The sequence below is a fragment of the Gekko japonicus genome, unplaced genomic scaffold, assembly GCF_001447785.1.
Source record: "Gekko japonicus isolate JY-2015 unplaced genomic scaffold, Gekko_japonicus_V1.1 scaffold884, whole genome shotgun sequence".
In the NCBI taxonomy this organism is placed as follows: Eukaryota; Metazoa; Chordata; class Lepidosauria; order Squamata; family Gekkonidae; genus Gekko; species Gekko japonicus.
In genome coordinates, this window is record NW_015172029.1 from 146,220 (window position 1) to 168,504 (window position 22,285).

Below are 22,285 nucleotides of genomic sequence, written 5' to 3' on the forward strand. Positions count from 1 at the left end.
GTGGGTGGGTGGGGGAAATCCCCCACTGGTGAGTCTGAAGCAGCTCCAGGCCTCCCCAGGAGCGGCAGTGTCTGGGAGCCACTCGGAGCCTGAAATGGCTCCTGGAGTCCACTGTGGTGGCAACCGGGCCGAGAGCAGCTCCTGGAGTCTGTCACTATCAAATCTGTAGAACCAAGATAAGTGGGGGGGGGGGAATTGGATCCCCCCCCCCAGTGTTGTTTTTTTTAAAATTTTCCGACTTTAATACAAACCCCGGGAATTCACCAAGCTTGCAGAAGAATCGGTTTTAAGTCACCATGGCCCCATTTCTTGGATTTAGATACCTGCAGATTGGGTCACACGCCAGTGCTCCCTCTAAGCCGTGGAGTCCTGTGAGCAAAAATTCTGCTTTGTGAGTGACTGGCATTAAAGTCGTGAGGGAGCGATTTGGCCGCTGCATACATTAGTCTGCCCTGGAGCCAACCTTCCCGAGCGAAGACAAAAACCTGTGACCCGGAGGCTAAAAAACTGTGAGCTCGCTCACACTAACTCGGCTTAGAGGGAACGCTGGTCACACCTGACTATTAGATTTAGAGATTTTTACTGGTTCTGAAACCACCAGCCGTCTGGTTCCGAGCTCAGGTTCAAGGTACAGGAATGTCCTTACAAAGCTCCCCCCTGCCTATGCAAAGGGTATCTCTCCCCCTCTGTCAACCCAGTGGGATCCTTGCAGCAGCCACCATTTGCTGTCACTCCCCTCCAAGCTCTTCTCACCCTTCTAGCCCACTCTCAAGCTGTGGCCATAGCCCCGTGGAACAGCCGGTCTTGAAGGAGGAGGTAAAGCACTCGGGCAGCGGCCGCTAAGGAGTGCGAGAGGGCATTTTCCCACAGGGCTGTTCCGTTGACTTTGGGTAACCGGATCCACTTTTTAGTCTCTCCTGGTGAGATCTGTTCCTTAGAATAAGTCTTTGCCGCTGAACTCCTGTTGCTATTTATCAACTTCATTTACATCCCACTTTTCTCCCCTGTGGGGACCCCAGAGCAGCTCACATTGTTCTCTTCTCCTCCATTTTATCCTTACAACAGCCCTGTGAGGTAGGTTAGGTTGAAGAGTACAGAGAGTTCGGAATCATTTTATTGTATGTGGCCATAGGCCTTCACAATATCAAACACTCTCAGAGTTTGTGCATATCATATGATAGGGAAAAAAATCAACCTCTATAAAACGTGTAAAACCTGTTTAAAACGTGTAAAATCTCAGCCTATAATATTTAAATCCGATAAGACGTTTTAAGAACACACATAAGAACATAAGAGGAGCCATGTTGGGTCAGGCCAGTGGCTCATCCAGTCCGACACTCTGTTGTCACACAGTGGCCAAAAATACCAGGTGCCATCAGGAGGTCCACCAGTGGGGCCAGGACACTAGAAGCCCTCCCACTGGTGCCCTCCCTCAAGCACCGAGAATATAGAGCATCACTGCTCCAGACATAAGAACACAAGAGAAGCCATGTTGGATCAGGCCAGTGGCCCATCCAGTCCAACACTGTGTGTCACACATTGGCCAAAACCCAGGTGCCATCAGGAGGTCCACCAGCGGGGCCAGAACTCCAGAAGGCCTCCCACTGTGGCCCCTCCAAACACAAAGAATACAGAGCATCACTGTCCTAGACAGTGTTCCATCTATATCTTGCAGCTAATAGCCACTGATGGACCTCCCCTCCAGAGGTTTATCCCATCCCCTCGTGAAGCTGCCTCTGCTTGTACCACCACGGGTTCCTGCGGCAGCGAACTCCACGTGTTAATGACTCTTTGGGTGAAGAAGGACTTCCTGACTCAAAGCCCCCCAGCCAACTTCCATGCCAGAATGGGGATGCGAACCTGGTCTTCTGAGATCCCGATCCGAGCCTCTAACCGCTACACACTGGCTGTAACCTTATTAGCTGGATTTGGTGTTGTGATGATGACAATATGAAGCTGCCTTATACTGAAATCAGACCGTCGGTCCGTCAGAGTTTTCCACTCTGACTGACAGCAGCTCTCCAGGGTCTCTGGATGAAGTCTTTCATGTTACCTGGTCTTTTTAACTGGAGATGCCGGGGATTGAACCTGAGACCTCCTGCATGCCAAGTAGATGTTCTGTCACTGAGCTACAGCCCATCCCTGTGGCTTGCCCTCTTCCTCCTTGTCCCTCTTACCCTTGTGACCTACCAGTGTGAGAGGTGCCACCCATTTTGGAGTCTTGGACCACAGGTGGCAAACCATGTCTCTGACTGATAAGTATTATTCCAGTATTTAACAAAAGGCAGCTGTTGCCAGTGTTCCCTCTAAGCTGAGTTAGTGTGAGCTAGCTCACAGTTTTTTAGCCTCCAGCTCACACATTTTTGTCTCAGCTCAGGAAGGATGGCTCCAGAGCAAACTAATTTATGCAGTAGCCACATCACCTGCTCACAACTTTAATGCCAGCAGGTCACAAAGTAGGATTTTTGCTCACAGGACTCCACAGCTTAGAGGGAACCTTGGCTGTTGCCATATAAATTTATTTTGAATGAGCTTCCCCTCCACAGATAGTTGTACATCTGATAGTCTTGTCGATTTCTCAAGGCCTCTGTTCAGACATAACATGAAACCCTGGTCTATTTTCACAACAGTGGCTGTTTGTGTAGCGATCATTACAAACCACCTTCCAAGCCCAACAAATCCATTCGAAGGTTCTCAGCAGTCATAGCCAGATGAATTCTGGCAGCAGTCAGGGAATTATTTAATAAGCAAGTGTGCTCCCTCTTAATTAGATTTTCTTTAGGTGTCCCAGAAGATACATCCTAGATTGAAAGAACTGACTAGCCGCCTATACCAGGGGTCCCCTACCTTTTTGAGCCTGTGGGTGCCTTTGGAATTCCTTTTTTTTGGTATATATTTTTATTGGATTTTCAATACCATGCATACACCTATAATATGTTTGAATAAACAGTCCCTCCAGTTATTACCTTATATAAATAATTTCTAAACAGCAACAAGTCCACCCAATATTACATTTACCTTCTTAATCAATCATAAACATAAACTAGCAACAAGTCCACCAATATTACATTTACCTTCTTAATCAGTCATAAACATAAACTAGGACAATTTTTCCAGTACATACATCCATTATCAACATTTTATAATTCTCTTTATCAACCTTATTTTCTTAAGACAGTCCACTATCTGAATTTCCACTTATTCCATCAATATTAATTTTCCTACCATTTAAATTTTTATGTCATTTTAAATTAACTTGTTTTTATTCTATTTTAATGTTTTGTTTCTTTTTATTTTAATTTTTCCAATATTTTCATTGTTTACCTCCTGCCTATTCCAGTCAGGATTGTTCTTTAAAGTCATTAAACTTTAAAAATATTCTATCTAATGTTTTAAACTCATTTATAGAAGAGCCGCTAATCTAAGCAGTATATATGCATTTCAACATTAATCAAATCAATCCATTATTTTCATAATAAACCATAATCCCTTCATATTAATCAAATTTATCGAAGAGCCGGTCTGAATACACAATACTGACCTTGATGGACCGACGGTTTATCCAAGCACTATATATGCATTCCAACATTAATCAAATCAATTCATTCATATTTTCATAGTAAACCAAAATCCCTTCATATTAATCAAATCATTTCATTTCATTTTATACCAAACCAAATAAGTAAATAAATAAATAGACATTCCATAAATATTTTCCCCTATATAATTAATTTATCTTTTATCCAATTCCTCCAAAAACTTCACAAAGAAAAAAACAAAACAAACACACACACACACAAAACAAAAATAATAATAAAAAGAACCATCTCCACATCCCTATATGAAACAGACACAATTATTTTAGTGGATCCTTTTACTTTCCACTGATCATTTTGTGCCACCACCTTTAATTCTCTTCCCCCCACTAACACTTAGCCCCAACTCCTATATTCTAGCATCACTTTACACTAATCTAATCAATACCTATTCATATAGTCAAATATAAAGATCCCTTAGTTCTGTAACCTGTTATCCATTTACTCTGATCGGATTATACACCTATAGTCAAAATAAAGTCACGTAATTTGAGATGCCTTCTATACGTCATCAATTTTTCTGTCCGCAGTAACATGTCTATATGCTCTTTCAAAAAAAACTTTCCCTTTGCACCGATGGGTATTCATTTCCAGTCTCTTCGATATTTTTTGAAAAAGCCTGTCTCCATATCGTCCTGGCCCCTTTAATCTTCCTTACAAGTCGGTATTGTCTTCCCCTTTTCGACTTTTTCTTCACTTTAAACACTTTGAAGATAATTCCTTTTCCTTTCTTCTTCTCTCTCTTCAATTGGCTTCTTTTGATTGCTCCCTTGTTTTGCCTTGGTATCAATATATGTAGCAGCTCCATATCTCTCTTTTCTTGTCCAACCTCCAAAGTCTGCTCCATAGTCTCCAAACTCTGGGTAGATTTTTCAATAGTTTCAGGAGGCTCCAGTAGCATAGGGGGTTCATATAAGCTTGCAAATGCTGCTTTTATGCCCGCTTTAATACCCTCTTGAATTCCCTCTTTCAAGACCTCTAGAAACTGCTCCACCGTCATCTCTCCAACCAACATGTCCTCATCCATTTCGTTCTCTAGCTCAGTCATTTTCACACAGTGTAGTTCAAGTTCTATATCTGTAGTCCTGTCTCAAGAAACCAATACCTTTTCCCCCGAAGAAAAGCAGAAAACAATTTTTTTTTTACTTAGCTTCTCTCTTTTTTCTGGCCGCTCTCTTTTCCTTTTGCGCCAAACAGTTCGGGGTTCTTTCGTTTTCCACTTGAAGATGCATGCACTTGCTATAAATCCTGTTTCCTTCGTAGCTGTATTTATAATCCCATACGAGTTTAAGTATAATTAAAACAAACGGAAGGCAGCAGCTGCAGAGAACATGGCGACCATGTTCTCTCTCGTAATCTGCGCCTGCTTCGGGGTAAGAAGCGGACACCCCCCTGCGTTGCCAGTCACGGGGGGGCCCGCCACAGAACCCCCTGCCCCAGCTCTCCCCCCAAGAGAGCTGTCGGGGCTCTCACGGACTCCAGGAGGCCCCGAAAAATGCGAAAAAGAGTTGGGCGTCTCAGAGCGACCCGAGCCCCGCCCGTCGCCGCGCTGTGCCACCAGTATAGAGTGCCTTTGGAATTCCAACCCAGGGTGGTGGCCACAATCACAAAATGGCTGCCTTGGGAGGGAGAGCCAATCACAAAATGGCTGCCTTGGGAGGGAGAGCCAATCACAAAATTACTTTCATACGAAGTGGAGCCACACACAGAGGAGGTCCAAGTGCAAGGGAGACAAGTGGTAATTAAAAATACACTGGGGGGAAGGGGGTGGGAGAGAATACAGGAAACCGTGTGGTGGCAGCTGTCTTCGAAGCAGTTATTTTTAACCTGCACGGCCAGCTAGATCTCCAGTGGCAAATCAGAAGCCCTGCTTGGCAAGAGCCCCACCCGTTTTCTAAAAACACCTAGTGGGAACCCAGAAAGGTGTCAGCAGGTGTCGTGGTGCCCACGTGCACAACCTTGGGGATCCCAGGTAACGCTATATTATAATGTTCTATATTATATTCCCCCCCAGTAGGCATAGTTTTTTTATGCTGTTACCATGGCACTTTTTTTTTAGCATGGTGATATATGGTACCTGTCGATGTTTCATATTCGTTTTTCAGTTAACCTTTCTAAGGCTGCTTGTTGGCTGCCTCAAGCTTTATAGAAAGGCAAGATACAGGTCGATACAGAGAGTGCTTAAAATGTGGAATTCGCTGCCTGAGGATGTGGTGGTGAATGATGGCCAGAGGAATAAACAGCTTTAAAAGTCATGGAGGATACATCTATCAATGGCTACTAGCCTTGATGGCTGAGGGGAACATTCAGAGGCACTAATCTTCTGAATCCCAGAGTCAGGAGGCAACATGAGGGGGAGGTCTTGGTCTCTGTGCCGTGTTGTTGTCCCTCCAGAACAACTGGTTGGCCACTGTGTGAGATGGGATGCTGGACTAGAGGGACCCTCATTGGTCTGATCCAGCAGGGCTCTTCTAGGGTTCTTATGAAGGCCTTGGCCTCTATGCCCTGTTGCTGGACCTCCAGAGGGACTGGTTGGCCACTGTGTGAGACGGGATGCTGGCCTAAATGGACCATTGGTCTGACCCAGCAGGGCTCTTCTTACATTCTTAAGATGGTCTCGGTCTCTATGCTCTGTTGTTGGACCTCCAGAGGAACTGGTTGGCCACTGTGTGAGCCAGGATGCTGGACTAGATAGACTACTGGTCTGATCCATCAGGGCTCTTCTCATGTTCTTAAGTACTTTAATGAATCCCAATGTGTTCCTGTGATATCTTTTGTAAGGAAGTTTTACTCATCTGTCTGCTGGAATTTCCCACCCCTTTGTGTGTGGGGCGGAATGGGGTGTTGTCTGGCCTGGGATCAATTAAAATCTGCCTTTTGTTCATCTGTGTGTGTCTCTCTCTCCCCCCTCCCCTCCGCTTCCCTGGCAATTCAGATTCATCAAGAAGCTGGAACATACGTGGAAGGCTCTGGTTCACGACGGGGTGAGTTGTAGGTGAACTACAAAGCAGGCAGGGCTGTTGGTGGGGGTGGCCAGCGGCTGTATTATTTGCCACTGTGGTTTCTAGGAATCTGGTTTCGCCACACACACCAATCTCCTGTGACACAAGCCATATAAAAATTAAAAATGAGAGTTCGGAGACAGTCACAGTTTGGTTGCTCAAGGCCTCTGTTCAGACACGATGCAAAACCAGCATGGGTTTCCCATCATATCTGCAGGTTGTGAAACTGGAATTCAGCTTGCACTTGCCCACTCAAACCTTGGTTTGCCTTGGCCAATGTTATCTTTGTTGCATTTGGCTTGTTAGACTTACCACTGTGGAAACCCTGGTTTTGTGTAATGTCCGAACCAAGCCTATTGCAGAAAGCGGAGGTAAAGGCCTGGTTTCTTCTGCAGTAGAAAGAATGGGGTCACTTTTTACCAGTTCAGTTTGGTGTAGGGTTGCCAAGTGTCTTACCTGGCGCAGCAGGGAAAAGTTGGTCCCAGCCCGGGACATTCGCGCGCGCACTGCGATGACGTCGCCCGGAAGTGATGTCATCGCGCTGGGCACGTTGCCGGGCGACGCTCTAGCAATCAGCCTGAAAACTCTATGGTACCATAGAGTTTTCAGGCTGGTTGCTAGAGCGCCGCCCGGCGACGTGCCCAGCGCAATGACGTTGCTTCTGGGCGACATCATCACCCCGGGCACGTCGACCCGATCTGGGCACTTTGGGGGTGGGGTTCCCCCTGCCGGCCGGATCCGGACTGGTGGGTTGGGGGCCCTTTGGGCAGGCAACCCCCCGCCCCCACCCGGGGGACTTGGCAGCCCTAGTTTGGTAGGCTCAGTTTTCACCAGCCCCGTCCACTGCCGTCCTCCGCCTTGCAGCCCAGAGGTGCAGGGCAGGAGAGGCTGGAAAGCATGCTTCTGCAAATGCTGCTCTGCACCAACGGGGATGCAAGCCCCAAAGCGTTTACTGTTTCTGCGGCTGAAGGGAATCGGGCACTAGATTAAATGGGGAGGGGAGGTTTCATCCATCCCGAGGTGGCCACCCCTGGTATTGACTGTAGAGTGCAGTTTGAGGCATGTTGTCCGCATTGCTCTGTTAGATGGCCGCCGTAATAAGCATGTCCCGAATCCTAGTCAAAAGGGTTGACCATGATTTGGGGAACTCCAGCAGCTCTGTAAATGGTCAACGCTTCTGGATCGAATCTGTCAATCTCGGTATCACGTGCAGGGCTTGTATGCCCTGAGAGTTTTACCCAACTGATTGGTCACATAATTAAGGAGGGCAAGCCGCTAGCCCTTATAGTTGTCAAAACAAATGCGGCAGCACTTGTGGATGAAACCTCAAAAGTCAGAGGGCAGCAGGGTTTACCCAGTGGGGCTTCAGGGTTCTGCGTGGTTAGATCCCCAGTACCCCTCACCCGCTGACGTTTAGCAGAGATGTGGTGCGACATGAGCAGGGATGCTAACTGGGTCAGGGAAATCAGCAGTGTGAAATCCAGATTCACCTAACTCGGCATGCACAGACCTGGCTGTAATTGAAAAAGGGCCCTTTGGGGGAGCCGAAATGCTTTGGAAGCTGGTATTCCAGGGGGACAATTCTTGCCCTCTAGTTAAAATGGAATCCTTGAGGGGACTCTTGGATGGCTGTTTCGGATTCCCGGTAGTCTCCTAATTGCTGCCTCCTGTGCTATAACCAACACACACACACACACACAGTAGTCTCCTAATTGCTGCCTCCTGTGCTATAACCCACACACACACACCCCAAGAGCTCTCCCCTATAACCAACACACCCACACCCACACAATTGCTGCCTCCTGTGCTATAACCAACAGGCACACACCCCCCCCAAGAGCTCTCCCCTCACTTTTTTCTCTGTACCGCATTGAGATACATCACTCTCCCCCTGCCTCCCGCTTCTCGGCACGCTCTTCTGTGTCCCACCCTGGCTCTGATTTCCCCGTCTGCCTTTGTCTTCCAAAACTTTCAGTCGCTCCCTGGTTTGACTGCGGCAACCTCCTCTTCTCTGGCCCCGTGTCATTGCACGCTGGTCCTCTCCCCTCTAGCCAAGAGTCTGTCGCCTAATCATTTGCCCTCCCCCTCCACTCTCCGCCACCCTCCTCGAACCTCACACTGGCTTCCTCTCTGCTCCTTTCTGCACAGAGTCCGGCTACTTGCCCTCGGTGTTTCCCACGGCCACACCCCCTTACCCCTTTGCACTCCTAGCCTCCGGTGCCCCTGCGCCTGCGCTCTTTGCCCTTCATGCTTCACCCCCTTCAGCCATTCGAGGGAGTCAGGCGCTGCCGCTTTTTATTTCTTGCTGCCCCTGAGAGCTGGAACACCCTCGCCCGGACGCTGTCTTTCAGAACCGCTGCCCTTTCCACAAAGAGCGTGGCACAGCTAGAGATGTAAAGTTTCCAGAACTTTTTTGAAGTCCTGGAAGACGGCCTCCTGGCACAGGCCCTTCCTCTTCACGCGCGTGACTGAACACATCTCAGCTTTATTCTCCAGCGTCTCCTCCGTTGACTTTTAACTTGGATGGGCCTTGCCCCTTTTGGTGACTGAGGGGAAAAAACACACACACCACTGAAACGGAAAGAGAATCAGAAAAACAGTCAAGGTGGCAGCACAGAGGCCCAGTTCTAATCGCTGCAGCTTGGCCAAGCCAAGCCTGGCTGAGAATTTGCCAACGAGTCTCCCCAGGTTCCTCTCTTGCCTGCTTCATCCCGCCCCCCCCTCTTTTCTAGGACACGGTGTCGGTTCACAGGCCGAGTTTCTACGCCGAGAGGTTCTTCAAGTTCATGACGAACACGGTGTTCAGGAAGAGTTCCTGTGAGTAACACTTGCCCCTTGGGAGGCTGTGGAGAGGAGAGAACTTGGCAGGAGGTGACGGGAAGGGAAAGCGATACGGAGTCACCGTCTGTGAATTCCCTCATTCCCTCATGCAGAGAGAAACACCTGAGATTTAACAGTTCGCTTCCGTCCCCCGGAATGAGCTTTGATAGGTTTGACTGAGGGGCTGGCTCTCCTCTCTCGGGCCCCTGCCTTCCTCTCCCTGGTGGCCACAAGTGAGGCTCTCGCTAGTCCAGTATGGCTTCAGTGTTCAGAGCAACAGCTCTTGAACTTTGTGAACCAGGGACCTATTTCTGTACTACTTTTTGGGGCCCACTCGCAAGTGAACTCTATGCTACTGTCCCGCTGCATTTTGAGGACGTTTGGCTGACAATGAAGAGGCAGCCCCAGATTTGTCACGGAGCCTCTCAGGCTCCTCTTCCTCCCCCCCCCCTCTCTGATGTTACGATCCACTTGTGAGAGAGTTGCCATTTGCTTTCGGGGCCCGGCCCACAGATTGGGAAACACTGGTTCTGAAGTACTGGTCACCCAGAGTGAATGTCAAGGCTTTAAAAAACAGATTATAAAGGGTAGCTTTAGACATGTTATCGAAGGCTTTCACAGCCAAGGTTCATTAGCTGTTGTAGATTTTCCGGGCTGTACGGCCATGGTCTTGGCATCGTAGGACGTGACGTTTCGCCAGTAGCTGTGACTGACCTCCTCAGAGGTATAACACAGAAAGACAAAGTACTCTCTGTGTCAAGGTGAGAAGAAAAATGGTAGGCAGGTAATTTATATCTACTCAGGAAGATAATGACTCAGCCCTACCCCACCTTCCTGAGTAGATATAAATTACCTGCCTACCACTTTTCTTCTCACCTTGACACAGAGAGTACTCCGTCTTTCAGTCACAGCTACTGGTGAAACGTCAGGTCCTACAATGCCAAGACCACGGTCATACAACCCGGAAAATCTACAATTTCTTTAGAACAGCTTTAGACTTCATCTCTCCCCCCCCCCCCCAAGACTGAGGCCATTTCAGCTCACGATTTTGAAAAAAAATCACACAAAAATGGGGGAAAGGAAGCCAACGATTCCATTTTCCTGAAAGAGGAAATAGATAGAAATTCTCCACAGAAGTAATCCAGTATTAATCTTCCCCCTCAGAAGTCTGATGCCCTAGCAGACATGTGCCTCTGCTTGTTGAAGCTCCCCCACTTAAAAAAGGAAGTAGGACAGATGTCCTCAGTCACAAACTGGTCCGAGGACAAATTAGGCATATAGACAGAAGGACCACCATTCAGTCCTTGACATCTCTATATGGAAAAGGCAGTAGAAAGTCCCTCTGCTTGAAACCTTGGAGAATACTGCCAGCTAGGCTGGTCCTTTGGTACGGCCCTTCGTTGAGGAGAAAGTGCGGAAGAGGGCAATCAAAATGATCATGCAATTAAAGCGCCTTCCCTATGAGGCCAGATAACGCATCTGGGGTGTTTTTTTATAGTTTAGGGGGGGAAAGGTGTCCCCCTTCTCCTTTCCAAACATCTGTTCGCCTGAGTTTTGGCCCCTACGTGACACAGAGTGTTGGACTGGATGGACCACTGGCCTGACCCAACATGACTTCTCTTCTGTTCTTATGTCTGGGGCAGGGATGCTCTGTCTTCTTGGTGCTTGGGGGGCAACAGTGGGAGGGCTTCTGGAGTTCTGGCCCCGCTGTTGGATCTCCTGATGGCACCTGGTATTTTTGGCCACTGTGTGACAGAGTGTTGGACTGGATAGACCACTGGCCTGATCCAACATGGCTTATCTTCTGTTCTTATGTCTGGAGCAGTGATACTCTGTCATCTTGGTGCTTGGGGGGGCAACAGTGGGAGGGCTTCTGTAGTTCTGGCCCCGCTGGTGGACCTCCTGATGGCATCTGGTATTTTTGGCCACTGTGTGACACAGGCATGTTGGACTGGATGGACCACTGGCCTGATCCAACATGGCTTCTCTTCTGCTCTTATGTCTGGGGCAGTGTTGCTCTGTCTTCTTGGTGCTTGGGGGGGCAACAGTGGGAAGGGCTTCTGGAGTTCTGGCCCTGCTGGTGGACCTCCTGATGGCACCTGGTATTTTTGGCCACTGTGTGACACAGGCATGTTGGACTGGATGGGCCACTGGCCTGATCCAACATTGGCTTCCCTCCCCTTCTTGTGTTCTTCACTGTGGCTCTCCATGTCTTCTCTTTTCTCCTCCCCAGCTCTGAAATCATCCCCCTCCAAGAAAGGACGAGGCGCCTTGTTAGCCATCAAGTCGCCCGGCCCGATGGCAGCGTTCTCAGCCAGCCAGATCCCCTTGGAGAAGGACGAGGCCCAGTATGACCTCCGCGGGGCCAGGAGTTACCCAACGCTGGAGGATGAAGGTAGTGAGATTTGTCTGTGGTCCTGGCTTCCCTGCCATGTCCCCAGCCATCCCTTAGCTCATTTGGTGTCTCTCTCTCTCTCTCTGCTGCTCCCTGCCCCCCAGCGCAGACTACCCTCTCCCCAAATACTAGCATTTCCTATAAATCTTTTTGAATTTCTCACTGTGCTTTTGCAGGTACTAAAGTTAACCACAAGAGGGGGGAAGGTAAGAGCTCCGGTTGTTCCCCCGAGTAGCCGTGGGAAAGCTGTGCTGGAAGGAGCTGGGATGTCTCTTCCTGTTCCCAAGGCAACAGCTGTCTTGCTTCCCCCCCCCTTACTTCCTTTGTATCCCATCCCCCTTCCTCCAAAGAGCCTCCATGCAGCATACCCAGACCTACCTTGTTTTATCTCACACAACAGCCCTGCAAAGCTGCTGTTATGACGAGAGCACATTTCTGGTGACGTTAAGCCAGTGAGCTTCCCGAACGAACCAGGAATTTCAGCCTAGGATTTTCCTGGTGTAAGTCCCACAGGTCCCTACTTTGCTTGGGTGGAACTCTCACTTGGGAGGAAGATGCTCCCCCCCCCCAATGACCTGAGGCCGCCGGGGTCAGTCTGCCATAATCCAGACTAGTGCAGCATGGCACGAGTACCAAACGACAAGAAATGTGTGTGAACTCAATAAGTCTGTAATCTGCTTCATGGTATACTCGTGTGTAATGTTTTTCATTAATTTTTTTTTTAAAGCATTGACATTTAATTTTCTGAGTGCTTCACTTTTTCTGCTAATGTAGCCCAAGCCAGAGGTTACATGCTGAGAATTTAACATGCGTAAAACTTTAAACAAGACCTCGAGATGATAAGGACTAGGTCCGGATAAGGACAAGGTCCGGCCTCCCCAGAATTCCACCCCTGCTGCCGTGGGGCCCAAGCCAAGCTCCCTCTAAGCTGTGGAGTCTTGTGAGCAGAAATTCTACTTTGTGAGCTATAGGCATTAAAAGTCGTGAGTGGGTGATTGGCTGCTGCATAAATTAGTTTGCTCTGGAGCCCTCCTTCCCGAGCTAAGACAAAAATGTGTGAGCCAGAGTTTTAAAAACTGTGAGCTAACTCACACTAACTCAGCTTAGAGGGAACACTGGGCCCGAGCAACTCGTTTGAACCAGTAAATAAGCCAGTTTGTAAAAGAGGAAAAACATACAGCACTAGCTAAAAGAGAACCAGTTCTGGATCTCCTAGAAAGCCCCATGCCTGTTAAAATACCTATCTGTTGTCTTTTCTCTCTCTGGAGGAGGCCGTCTTTGGTTAGATCGCTCTTCTTCTTCTCCTTCAGAGGCAAAGTTAATTCCCTCGGGTGAGACGGTACAGTCCCTGACTTTGACCCGGCCTCTGCTGGGGAAGCAGATATGGGCAGCAGCTCTACACCTTAAGACGCTAGATGCCTTCACTCAGGGCTGCCCAACACAGTGCCCGCTGACACCTTTCCTGGTGTCCGCAAAGTATTTTTTAGTAACTGGGAGGGGCCAGGCGGGGCTTTCTCCAGCAAGGCTTCTGATTGGCCCGTTGGAGTTTTGATTGGCGGTGCAGATTTTTAGAAATATTGCTTTGGCGGCGGCAGCCACCGCCGCGCAAGGATTTTCACTGTGTGATTGAAGGTAAGCTGCAGCAGCCATTTTGTGGCTGGCTCCACTTCCTGCAGCGGCCCTTTTGTGGCAGTTATTTTGTTGCTGTGCCCACCATACTGCGCCAGAAGTCCAAAGGTGCCCACAGGCTCAAAAGGGTTGGGGACCCCTGCCTTAGCTTTTAGTAAAGTGACGTCTCTGTGCGTGCGTGTGTGTATCTTTTCTCTCTCCCGTCCTTCCCGAACCTTGTTGTCTGTAGCAGAGACCAGGGCTCAGTGAATGGGGTGAAAACTGAAGGGTGTCTTTGGGCCACGCTTTCCTCAGCCATTGTGGAAAGACAATCTCTGTCTCTAACAGTGCGCCCTCGAAGCTGTGGAGTCTTGTGTGCAAAAAACTCTACTTTGTGAGCAGCTGGCATTAATGTTGTGAGCAGGTGTTTGGCTGCTGCATAAATCAGTTTGCTCTGTAGCCCTCCTTCCTGAGGGGAGACAAAAATGCGTGAGCTGGAGGCTAAAAAAACTGTGAGCTGGCTCACACTAACTCATCTTAGAGGGAACACTGGTCTCTAATGCAGTGGCGTGTAGGTGGTACCCCTGAGGGGCAGTCTAGCCTCCACTCCTTTGACGCGGCGTCGGGTTGTGGATCACAGATAAAACAGAAGCCTTGCCCTCTGTTCCAAAACAGGAAATCTCTGTATAAGTCTTGGGATCCCAGACCTAACAGGCCAGGGTGGGGTGGGGTTGAACAGCGTGGTGCCAGCATGGTTTGGCTGGGAGGGAGCATCGCACAGAACACAGAAAACTGTGTTTTCTTGGATGGGTGGCCCCTTTGATTTCCAACGTCATTTTCCATCAAACTTATCCCCCAACCCAAAAGCCTAAAACCCCGGTCTGGTTTGGCACCACATAACTTGCTACAGGACGACTTAAGGCTAGCTATCGGCACTCAGGCTGGAATGCAGATGGGTTGCCAACCTCCAGGCGGGGCCTGGAGACCTCCCAGAGTTACAAGTGATCACCAGACTAGAAACAGCACTTCCCCTGGAGAAAATGGCCACTTCAGAGTGTAGACTCTGTTGTGCCGTACCTGATTAGTGTCCCCCCCCCCCACCTTCCCCGGGCTCCAGTCCCCCAAATCTCCAGGAATTTCCCAACATGGCGTTGGCAACCCTAGCAAGTATGTACACACACACACACACACACACACACACAGTTTTCCTTTGCAGCTACAGCCCGCCTGGCGTGCAGGGGAAGGGTGGATTTTTTTGGGAAGAGAAGCTGGGGAGGCGCCCCTCTACAGAAACAGAGATTGACACACACCCCTCCCCGCTGAGGCTATTTAAAAGAGAAGGCAAAAATGATTGCCAGCACCAATTCATTATCACCATAAAATGCTGTGATGCCTCCCTCCACGGTGGGCTCGTGGCGCAGAGCTCTTTCCCCCACCCACCCCAAGTGTTTCCAAGGGCCAGTACAGCTGCATGGAAACCAGCAGACTGTAAAATGGTCACGAGTCCACCTAGGCTAAAATAGAGCGCCCCCCCCCCCAAAAAAACCCTTCTACCTTAATGTGCTACAGGGCTGCTGATCAGAGGAATCCATGACTGGCACAAGCTAGCAAGCTAAGGTGTGAAAAGGACTGTGTCCCATGCTTCAAAGCACAACAGGAGCAACGCCTTTGTGCAGGAAGCAAAGTGCAAGAGGGAAACTTGAGAAGGAGGCGGGAGGAGGGGAAGAGACTCTCTCCCTCATTGGCAAACTCTGGGAGGGAGGCGGGAAGAGAGGAGAACATATTCCTCATTGGCCAAGCCTGGGAGGGAGGTGGGAGGAGGGAAGGAGAATTGGCGAAGCCTGGGAGGGAGGTGGGATTGAAGGAAAGGCCCTCTCTCATTGGCAGAGGACTTGTGACGGATTTCACAGCAACCCCTAGTGCTGATTGGAGGGGCGCGACAAATGATTGGTGGGGCCCTGCCCCGTTGTGCACCACTGTGGCTACAGGCCTGCTGACACCCTAACCACAGACCAGATCATCTTTGCTGGCTCTGGGGCTTGGCAGATGTGCTCCTCCTTGAATGGAGGTACTAAGAGTATGTACGCCTGTGCATACAATGGCTGTGTGGAAAGTGCGCCAATGAGCCAACCCGGCAGCCTCAACATTCTGCGGTTTCCTTTTCCCCCCCTGTGGGCTAATCAGGCCGGCCAGACCTGCTTCCTTGCACCCCTCCGTCCTTCGAAGAAGCCACCACCGCCTCCATAGCCACGACACTCTCGTCAACGTCTCTTTCTGTCCCCGAGCGGTCTCCTTCCGAGTCCTCGGAGCAACCCAGGTATAGGTAAGAGGACCGGATCGTGTGTCTCGAGTTGGAGAATGTTTTATTTATCTGGTTATTCACCGTCGGCTTTTCTCGCTGAGATGTGAGACGGTTTACAAGTCAGTCACCGCCAAATGGATGGAGGATTAAAAAAACAGCACAAAAAGGTTTGGGCTACAGAAATCTGAAAAGAGACAGAAATCTCAAACAGAGCTGGAACGAGGCATGCATTTTTGAACATGATAACGTTTGGCAGTGCAGAAACTACCAAGTCTGGAGCATCCTTACGGTGACAAGTGGCGATGTGGTAGTGTAGGCAAATAGCCCCTGTCCAGTGCAACTTTCTGACCATTTAATTATAGTGCCGTGCTGTTTACCTGTCCAAAAAAACCCTCCTGAATAATTCCGTTTTGCATAGTTTACAGGGAGCCAGGAGGGAGGGTGGTAGCCACCCTGACCTCATCGGGGAGGCCATTCCGTAAGGTGGGGGGCCACAGCAGAGAAGGCCACGTGTACGGGCAGTTATCGGTTTTGCCTGCTTGCGGGATGGTACCTGCAGAAGGCCTTGCTGGGAGGAACAAGGTTGTCATGGAGCGTGCACGCCTCTCTTTGCTCCAGAAACACGCCCCAAAGCGCTTAGGCCTCGAATGCTAATCGACAGCCTTAATTAACACCGAGCAACCAGATGTGGTTTTGATGGGGAGAATTATTATCAGAGCATCAGCCACTGAACAGAACATCCCCTTCAAGGTTGTATGTATGCATGTGTGTGTGTGTGAATGAGCACTCTTGTGTGAGTTACCCTTTGGTCCAAGCTGTATTTTTCTTTCGCAGGCGGCGTACGCAGTCCTCGGGGCAGGATGGAAGGTGAGCCTTGTCATAAGTCACACATGACCTCATTGAACGCTCTTCTGCCATTGGAAGGTCCCAGGGCAGTACTCCACAGTGTTGCGTGGCAGGGTTTGTTTTGTTCGGAAAACCGTGTTGAGGCTGCCCTCTCAACACATTAAAGAGCAAGTGATTTAGGGCAAGTGACATTTCCTTTCTTAATAACTGACAAAGGGATGAAAATGCAAAGGTACCATAGAACGTCAAAATCTTTATTGCAAATAAATATCGGGCTGCTTGTTGTAAATGTAAGACTGTAAGCACTATAACTTATTTGCGATAAAGATTGTTATGTTGTATTTTCACACACACACACCTTTTTGCACTGCAATTTTTGTCAGGCATAAACCATTTGAACCCCATTTCTGAGTCCTGCTGCAGTCTGATTGTACAGGGAAGGGGTGTGACTCAGTGGCAGAGCATCTGCTTGGCCTACAGAAGGTCCCAGGTTCAATCCCCGGCATCGCCAGTTAAAAGAATAAAGCAGTACGTGATGGGAAACGCCTCTGCTTAAGAAGAAGAAGAAGAGATTGGATTTATACTCTGCCCTTCACTACCCAAAGGTGTCTCAGAGCGGCTTACAAACTCCTTTCCCTTCCCCTCCCCACAACAGACACCCTGTGAGCAATGTTCCCTCTAAGCTGTGGACTCTTGTGAGCAAAAAATCTACTTTGTGAGCTGCTGGCATTAAAGTTGTAAGCAGGCAATTTGGCTGCTGCATCAATTACTTTGCTCTGGAGCCCTCCTTCCTGAGCTAAGACAAAAATGTGTGAGCCGGAGGCTAAAATACTGAGCTAGCTCACACTAACTCAGCTTAGGGGGAACACTGCTTGTGAGGTGGGTGGGGCTGAGACAGCTCTTGACAGAGACTGCTCTTTTTCAAGGACAGCTGTGCCAGAGCTTGTGACTGACCCAAGGTCACATCAGCAGGTGCAAGTGGAGGAGTGGGGAATCAAACCCGGTTCTCCCAGATTACAGTCCGCACACTTAACCACTAACCAAACTGGCTTTCTTAAGACCCTGGAGAGCCACTGCCAGTCAGAGTTGGCAGTACTGACCTTGAGGGACTAGTGGTCTGATTCAGTGTGTATTGGCTGATCCCAGATTCCCGTGTGCTGATTTGCTGCCCTGAGCTACTTAGAGGAGAAGGGCGGGATAAGAATAGCCTAGATACAGGGAAACAGCACAGACGCGAAACTGAGCACAAGCACTTTGTCCCTCCAACCTGCAGGTCCCGTGAAGAGGTCCGGATCGAAGACGATCTCCAACAGATCACGGTGGAACTCAAGCCCAAGTGCGACATCGAGATTGTGGTCCCGGATGCAGCTGATGTGGGGTCAGAGGCCGATGCTGTCGCAGGGTAGTTGTTGCCGATGGATGCCGTCACCCACGCACCTTTGGGGGAAGCAGTAGTTTTCCGAGCATGCAGTGGGTTGCCCGCATAGTGAAGATTGGGAAGAGCTGGGTCTGCTCAGTTGAAACATCACAGAAGTGTGATTCCTGTGGTTTGCCTGATCCCCGGGCCGCTTCACTCTCCATGGTTGGTTAGAGATGCGTCAAACCAGCACCTGGAACCGTGGCTTTCAGCTGGCTGCAGAGCCACATACATTGTGTGAATGCAGGGATTCCTGGTTTATCCTCCAACATGGCTCCCTGACTGCAGACTGGGACAAAAGGGGGTGGGTGGGTGGGGGAACTGAACCTAGAAACCTGGGATCCAGAACCTGAAAAGGTTAGTCAAATAGAAAAGAGGGCCAACAATAAAAGCTTAATATATATATATAGCAGGCATGTCCAACTTCGAACAGGTAGTGATCTATTTTTTCCGGTCAAAAGTGCCGGTGATCTACCACCATGAAAATAAAGTTTCAAATTAGTTTCAAATTAGATTTTAACGCACTAAAGTTGGGTTCCCCCCCCACACACGCCATTTATAATGCACCCACTGTCCTTTACTGGTAAGCAAAATAAGCAAAAACAAAACAGAGAGACGAAGATCCAGAAAGAACTGCGAACGTTTTTTATTTTATTTTATACCAGGAGACCAAGTGGGGTTGGTGATCTACCTCTGACCCCTCGGCGATCTACTGGTAGATTGCGATCTACCTGTTGGACATACCTGCTATATAGTATATAAAAAGATACATGTATTTATTGAGAAAGAATTTTTAAAAAATATAAGGGCCCAATCTACACCTCATGTAAAAATACCAGAATCTTAACACACAAGGGCTAACGGGCTTGACCTGACGCGTTTCGGCCTGCATAGGCCTTCTTCAGAGGTCAAACACAGTGAGGAACATATTGGCTTATATAATAGTACAGTACAATCATACAGAGATAAAATAGAAATACAAGCAGGACCAGAAAAAAGGTCGTTCCAAAATGAAACCACTAGCCACAGAATAAAAGTACAAATGAGGCCTCCAAAGATGCAATCACATGCCAAGTGGTGTCTCACTGGTAATAATTCCTGGCCCTCTTTTCTGTTTGACTCACCTTTTCAGGTTCTGGATCCCCGACTGCAGAGCCAAGGTGTCTGTCAAGGCAAAGCAGGCGTTTGAGTGATTGTTAGCAAGCCGGATCCTGGTTTCAAAAGCTAACCTCAGCTAACTTGGCTATATCTGTAGCCCAGGCCCCACTTTGGGGGGGTCATTCCCCCCCCCCCGGTCTTTCAATGCAGTTAAGACACCCATAGCAGCCCCTGCAGAGTGACAGAAATACAATTAATTTTGGTATGCGCCCATCTCCACACAAGCCCTCGGTTCTCATGCTGGTCTGGCACGTACAGAAAACTCCACTTCTAAATGTATTTAGAAACGGGATACGTCACCTCTCCAGGCAGTAGCTCAAAACAGTTTAACAAGAAAAATGTAACCAAAATTAAAAGAAAAGAATTAAATGGGACAGAGTGCGTGCATCCCAAAGAGTGATGAACACATGGAATTCACTGCCACAGCAGGTGGCGGCAGCTACAAGCACGGGCGGCTTCAAGGGGGAATTAGATAAACATATGGAGCAGAGGTCCATCAGTGGCTATTAGCCACAAGGTGTAGACAGGAACTCTCAGTCTGGGGCAAGTGATGCTCTGTATTCTTGGTGCTTGGGGGTGGGCAACATTGGGGGGGCTTCTAGTGTCCTGGCTCCACTTCTGGACCTGCTGATGGCACCTGTTATTTTTGGCCACTTTGTGACAGAGTGTTGGAGTAGATGGGCCATCGGCCTGATCCAACCTTGGCTTCTCTTATGTTCTTATGAAGGCGTAAATCTTTCAGTTTAAACCTGAGGGAAACGCTGTCTCATTTGAGACAACACACAGAACTGCCTAGAGAGAAGAGCTGTTGGCTTTCGTTGTGTCCGGCCAACAGAACCGCCCCTTGGGGTGCAGGGTGCCGCGGTTGTGGAAACCCGCCAGGGTGATGCCGTGACCCTCAGTAAGTTCTCTTCTCTGGTTCTCTCCCCCCCCCCCAGGCAAGCAGCCTTGCTGGCGTGTGCCCCGGTGCTGACGGCGGCTTCCATCGAGGTGGAGACGGCCAGCCAAGCCTCCGAGCCGGCCAGCCAGGCCTCAGATGAGGAGGAGCTCCCAGTCCCAGATATCTATTTTGTAAGTCAGTTTTTAAAAAAAACCTCTTTGGCGACGAGAAGGTTTTTCCGTTAGCTGTGGTTCGCTCTGCTTCTTTCTCCTCTCCTCTGCCCTTCTTTTTCTTCCTCTCTTTGCCCCCATGGTCTTTCATTCTTTCTCTCTCCCCCCTCTTCCGCATACATTGTGGGGGAAAGCCTTTAACCTTCCGAATGCCGGCTAGACGGTCGACATTCCCCAAAACACCGTTTCAGGTTGGTTGCCTTGCAAGTTCTTTTCTCCCTTTCTGTTCAGGGTAGGCTGTGGGAGGGGGGCCTCTAATCAGGGTCCCCCAAAGGCCATCGTGTGGCAGTCGGAACTCTTTGAATTCTCTGGAATAGGCGCTCAGCAAACTCTGACGTGTTTTCCTTTCCCTGCAGGCAGAAACGGGTGCAGAGGAGGAAGTCTAGGGAGGCTGAGCGGGGGCGTAAGTGAGCCAGAGTTGGTGTGCGGTGGACGTGTGCCGAGTTCCGTCTGCCAGTTCCTGGCAAATTTGTAAAGGGGATTCATCTGCCCCCTAACACATGAAAAGTGCCTGCCTCCCCTTCCCTGGCCCGATTTTTTTGGGGGGAGAATTTTCTCCTCCACCCCCCCAAGCTTGGTGAGCATGGGACTTCACCTTCTCTTTTCCCCCAAACCATTTTCTGCCCCTTCCCCCCCCCCCAAAGAAAGTCAAGGGCAGGGCAGGAGCGGCTCCAGGGGAAGAGGAAGTGAAGTTGCATTTTCTTCAGGCGAGGGGGTGAGGATGTACTCAAGGGGCTTGTCTTGGACTCAAAATCCCCAGCTGAGGGTCTGTGACACGTTCTCCCCCACCCCGCCATGTGCCGCTCTTACTGTTCAGTGGGCTCTCCCAGCTGAAGTCGAGGAATCCCAAATGGGCGAGAGACGATCACGTGCTTTCTCTCTCTCACTTTCTCTGGCATCAATTCTCTTCCCTCCTGCGAGCCCTCTGGCTCCATTCCACTGACCTAAACGCAGCCGAGCCCACCTTAGTTCCCCTGCAAAATGATGATTTGTTGGCCAGTTTCAAACCCGGGTCCTAAATCCAGCAGGGTTAAATATGATAATTCCTTCACGTTTGCAGTGGGGGAAGACTCTGTCTGGGGACAGGCTCACCAGATGTGCCCTTGATCGCCTAACCACGTTTGGGAGAAACAGCTGTCTCTTCTTCTTGGCCTTGGAGAAGTGCCAGATCGATGAATCCCAAAGGGGCACGGTGATCGTCTTCAGCCACCTCCAGTTGGGGGCAATTCAAAAGCAGCCGCCTCAAATATACAGCCCCTTGAGTGTGTAGAAACCAGGCTGCTCTGAGAACACCGACTGCCTGCCACCTGGAAATGGGGCCCGTCTTTTTTAGTGCCAGTTTGGTGTAGTGGTTAAGTGCACGGACTCTAATCTGGGAGAACCGGGTTTGATTCCCCCTCCTCCACTTGCACCTGCTGGGTGACCTTGGGCAAGCCGTAGTTCTGATAAGAGCTGTTATTGAAAAAGAGCAGTTTCTGTCAAGAGCTCTCTCAGCCCCACCTACCTCACAGGGTGTCTGTTGCAGGGAGGGGAAGGGAAAGGAGGTTGTAAGCCGCTCTGAGACTCCTTTGGGTAGTGAAGGGCGGGGTATCAATCCAGTCTCTCTACTTCTTCTTCTTCTTAGCTGCCCAAGACTTGAGTCACTGTAGTTGAATTGCAGTGTGATGGCCGCATCTCCAAGGCCCTGGTGTAACAGGCCTTACCCTTCCCCCCCCCCAGCCCATAAAGCTCCTTAATCAGGATCCCTACCACGTTGAGCCCCAAATCTTGGCCCTTTTTTTGGCCTCCCCGGGCTCCAGTGGGATGACGCCAGAGTTGCTCCGCTCCCTCCGCAGCAGGGCAAGACCAAACCCAACATTTCCAGACAGCCAATTACCCCCCTCCCCTGTTGCATTCATTCCCCTCTCGATTACACCCTCCCCCGTTGCATTCATTCCCCTCTCGATTACACCCTCCCCCGTTGCATTCATTCCCCTCTCGATTACACCCTCCCCCGTTGCATTCATTCCCCTCTCGATTACACCCTCCCCC

At 49.6% G+C, this 22,285-nt stretch overlaps 1 protein-coding gene across 1 annotated transcript in view; it reads left to right on the forward strand.

The window, feature by feature from the left end:
• PIP5K1C (phosphatidylinositol-4-phosphate 5-kinase, type I, gamma) overlaps positions 1-22,285 on the forward strand; it is an 87,204-nt gene that overhangs the window by 60,759 nt on the left and 4,160 nt on the right. The window contains exons 13-20 of the mRNA XM_015420587.1: positions 6,532-6,580; positions 9,331-9,415; positions 11,652-11,813; positions 15,606-15,744; positions 16,558-16,590; positions 17,843-17,971; positions 20,083-20,215; positions 20,611-20,657. Of these exons, the coding sequence (XP_015276073.1) occupies positions 6,532-6,580; positions 9,331-9,415; positions 11,652-11,813; positions 15,606-15,744; positions 16,558-16,590; positions 17,843-17,971; positions 20,083-20,215; positions 20,611-20,640 (760 nt within the window). The 3' untranslated portion in view covers positions 20,641-20,657. The remainder of the gene's footprint in view (positions 1-6,531; positions 6,581-9,330; positions 9,416-11,651; positions 11,814-15,605; positions 15,745-16,557; positions 16,591-17,842; positions 17,972-20,082; positions 20,216-20,610; positions 20,658-22,285) is intronic.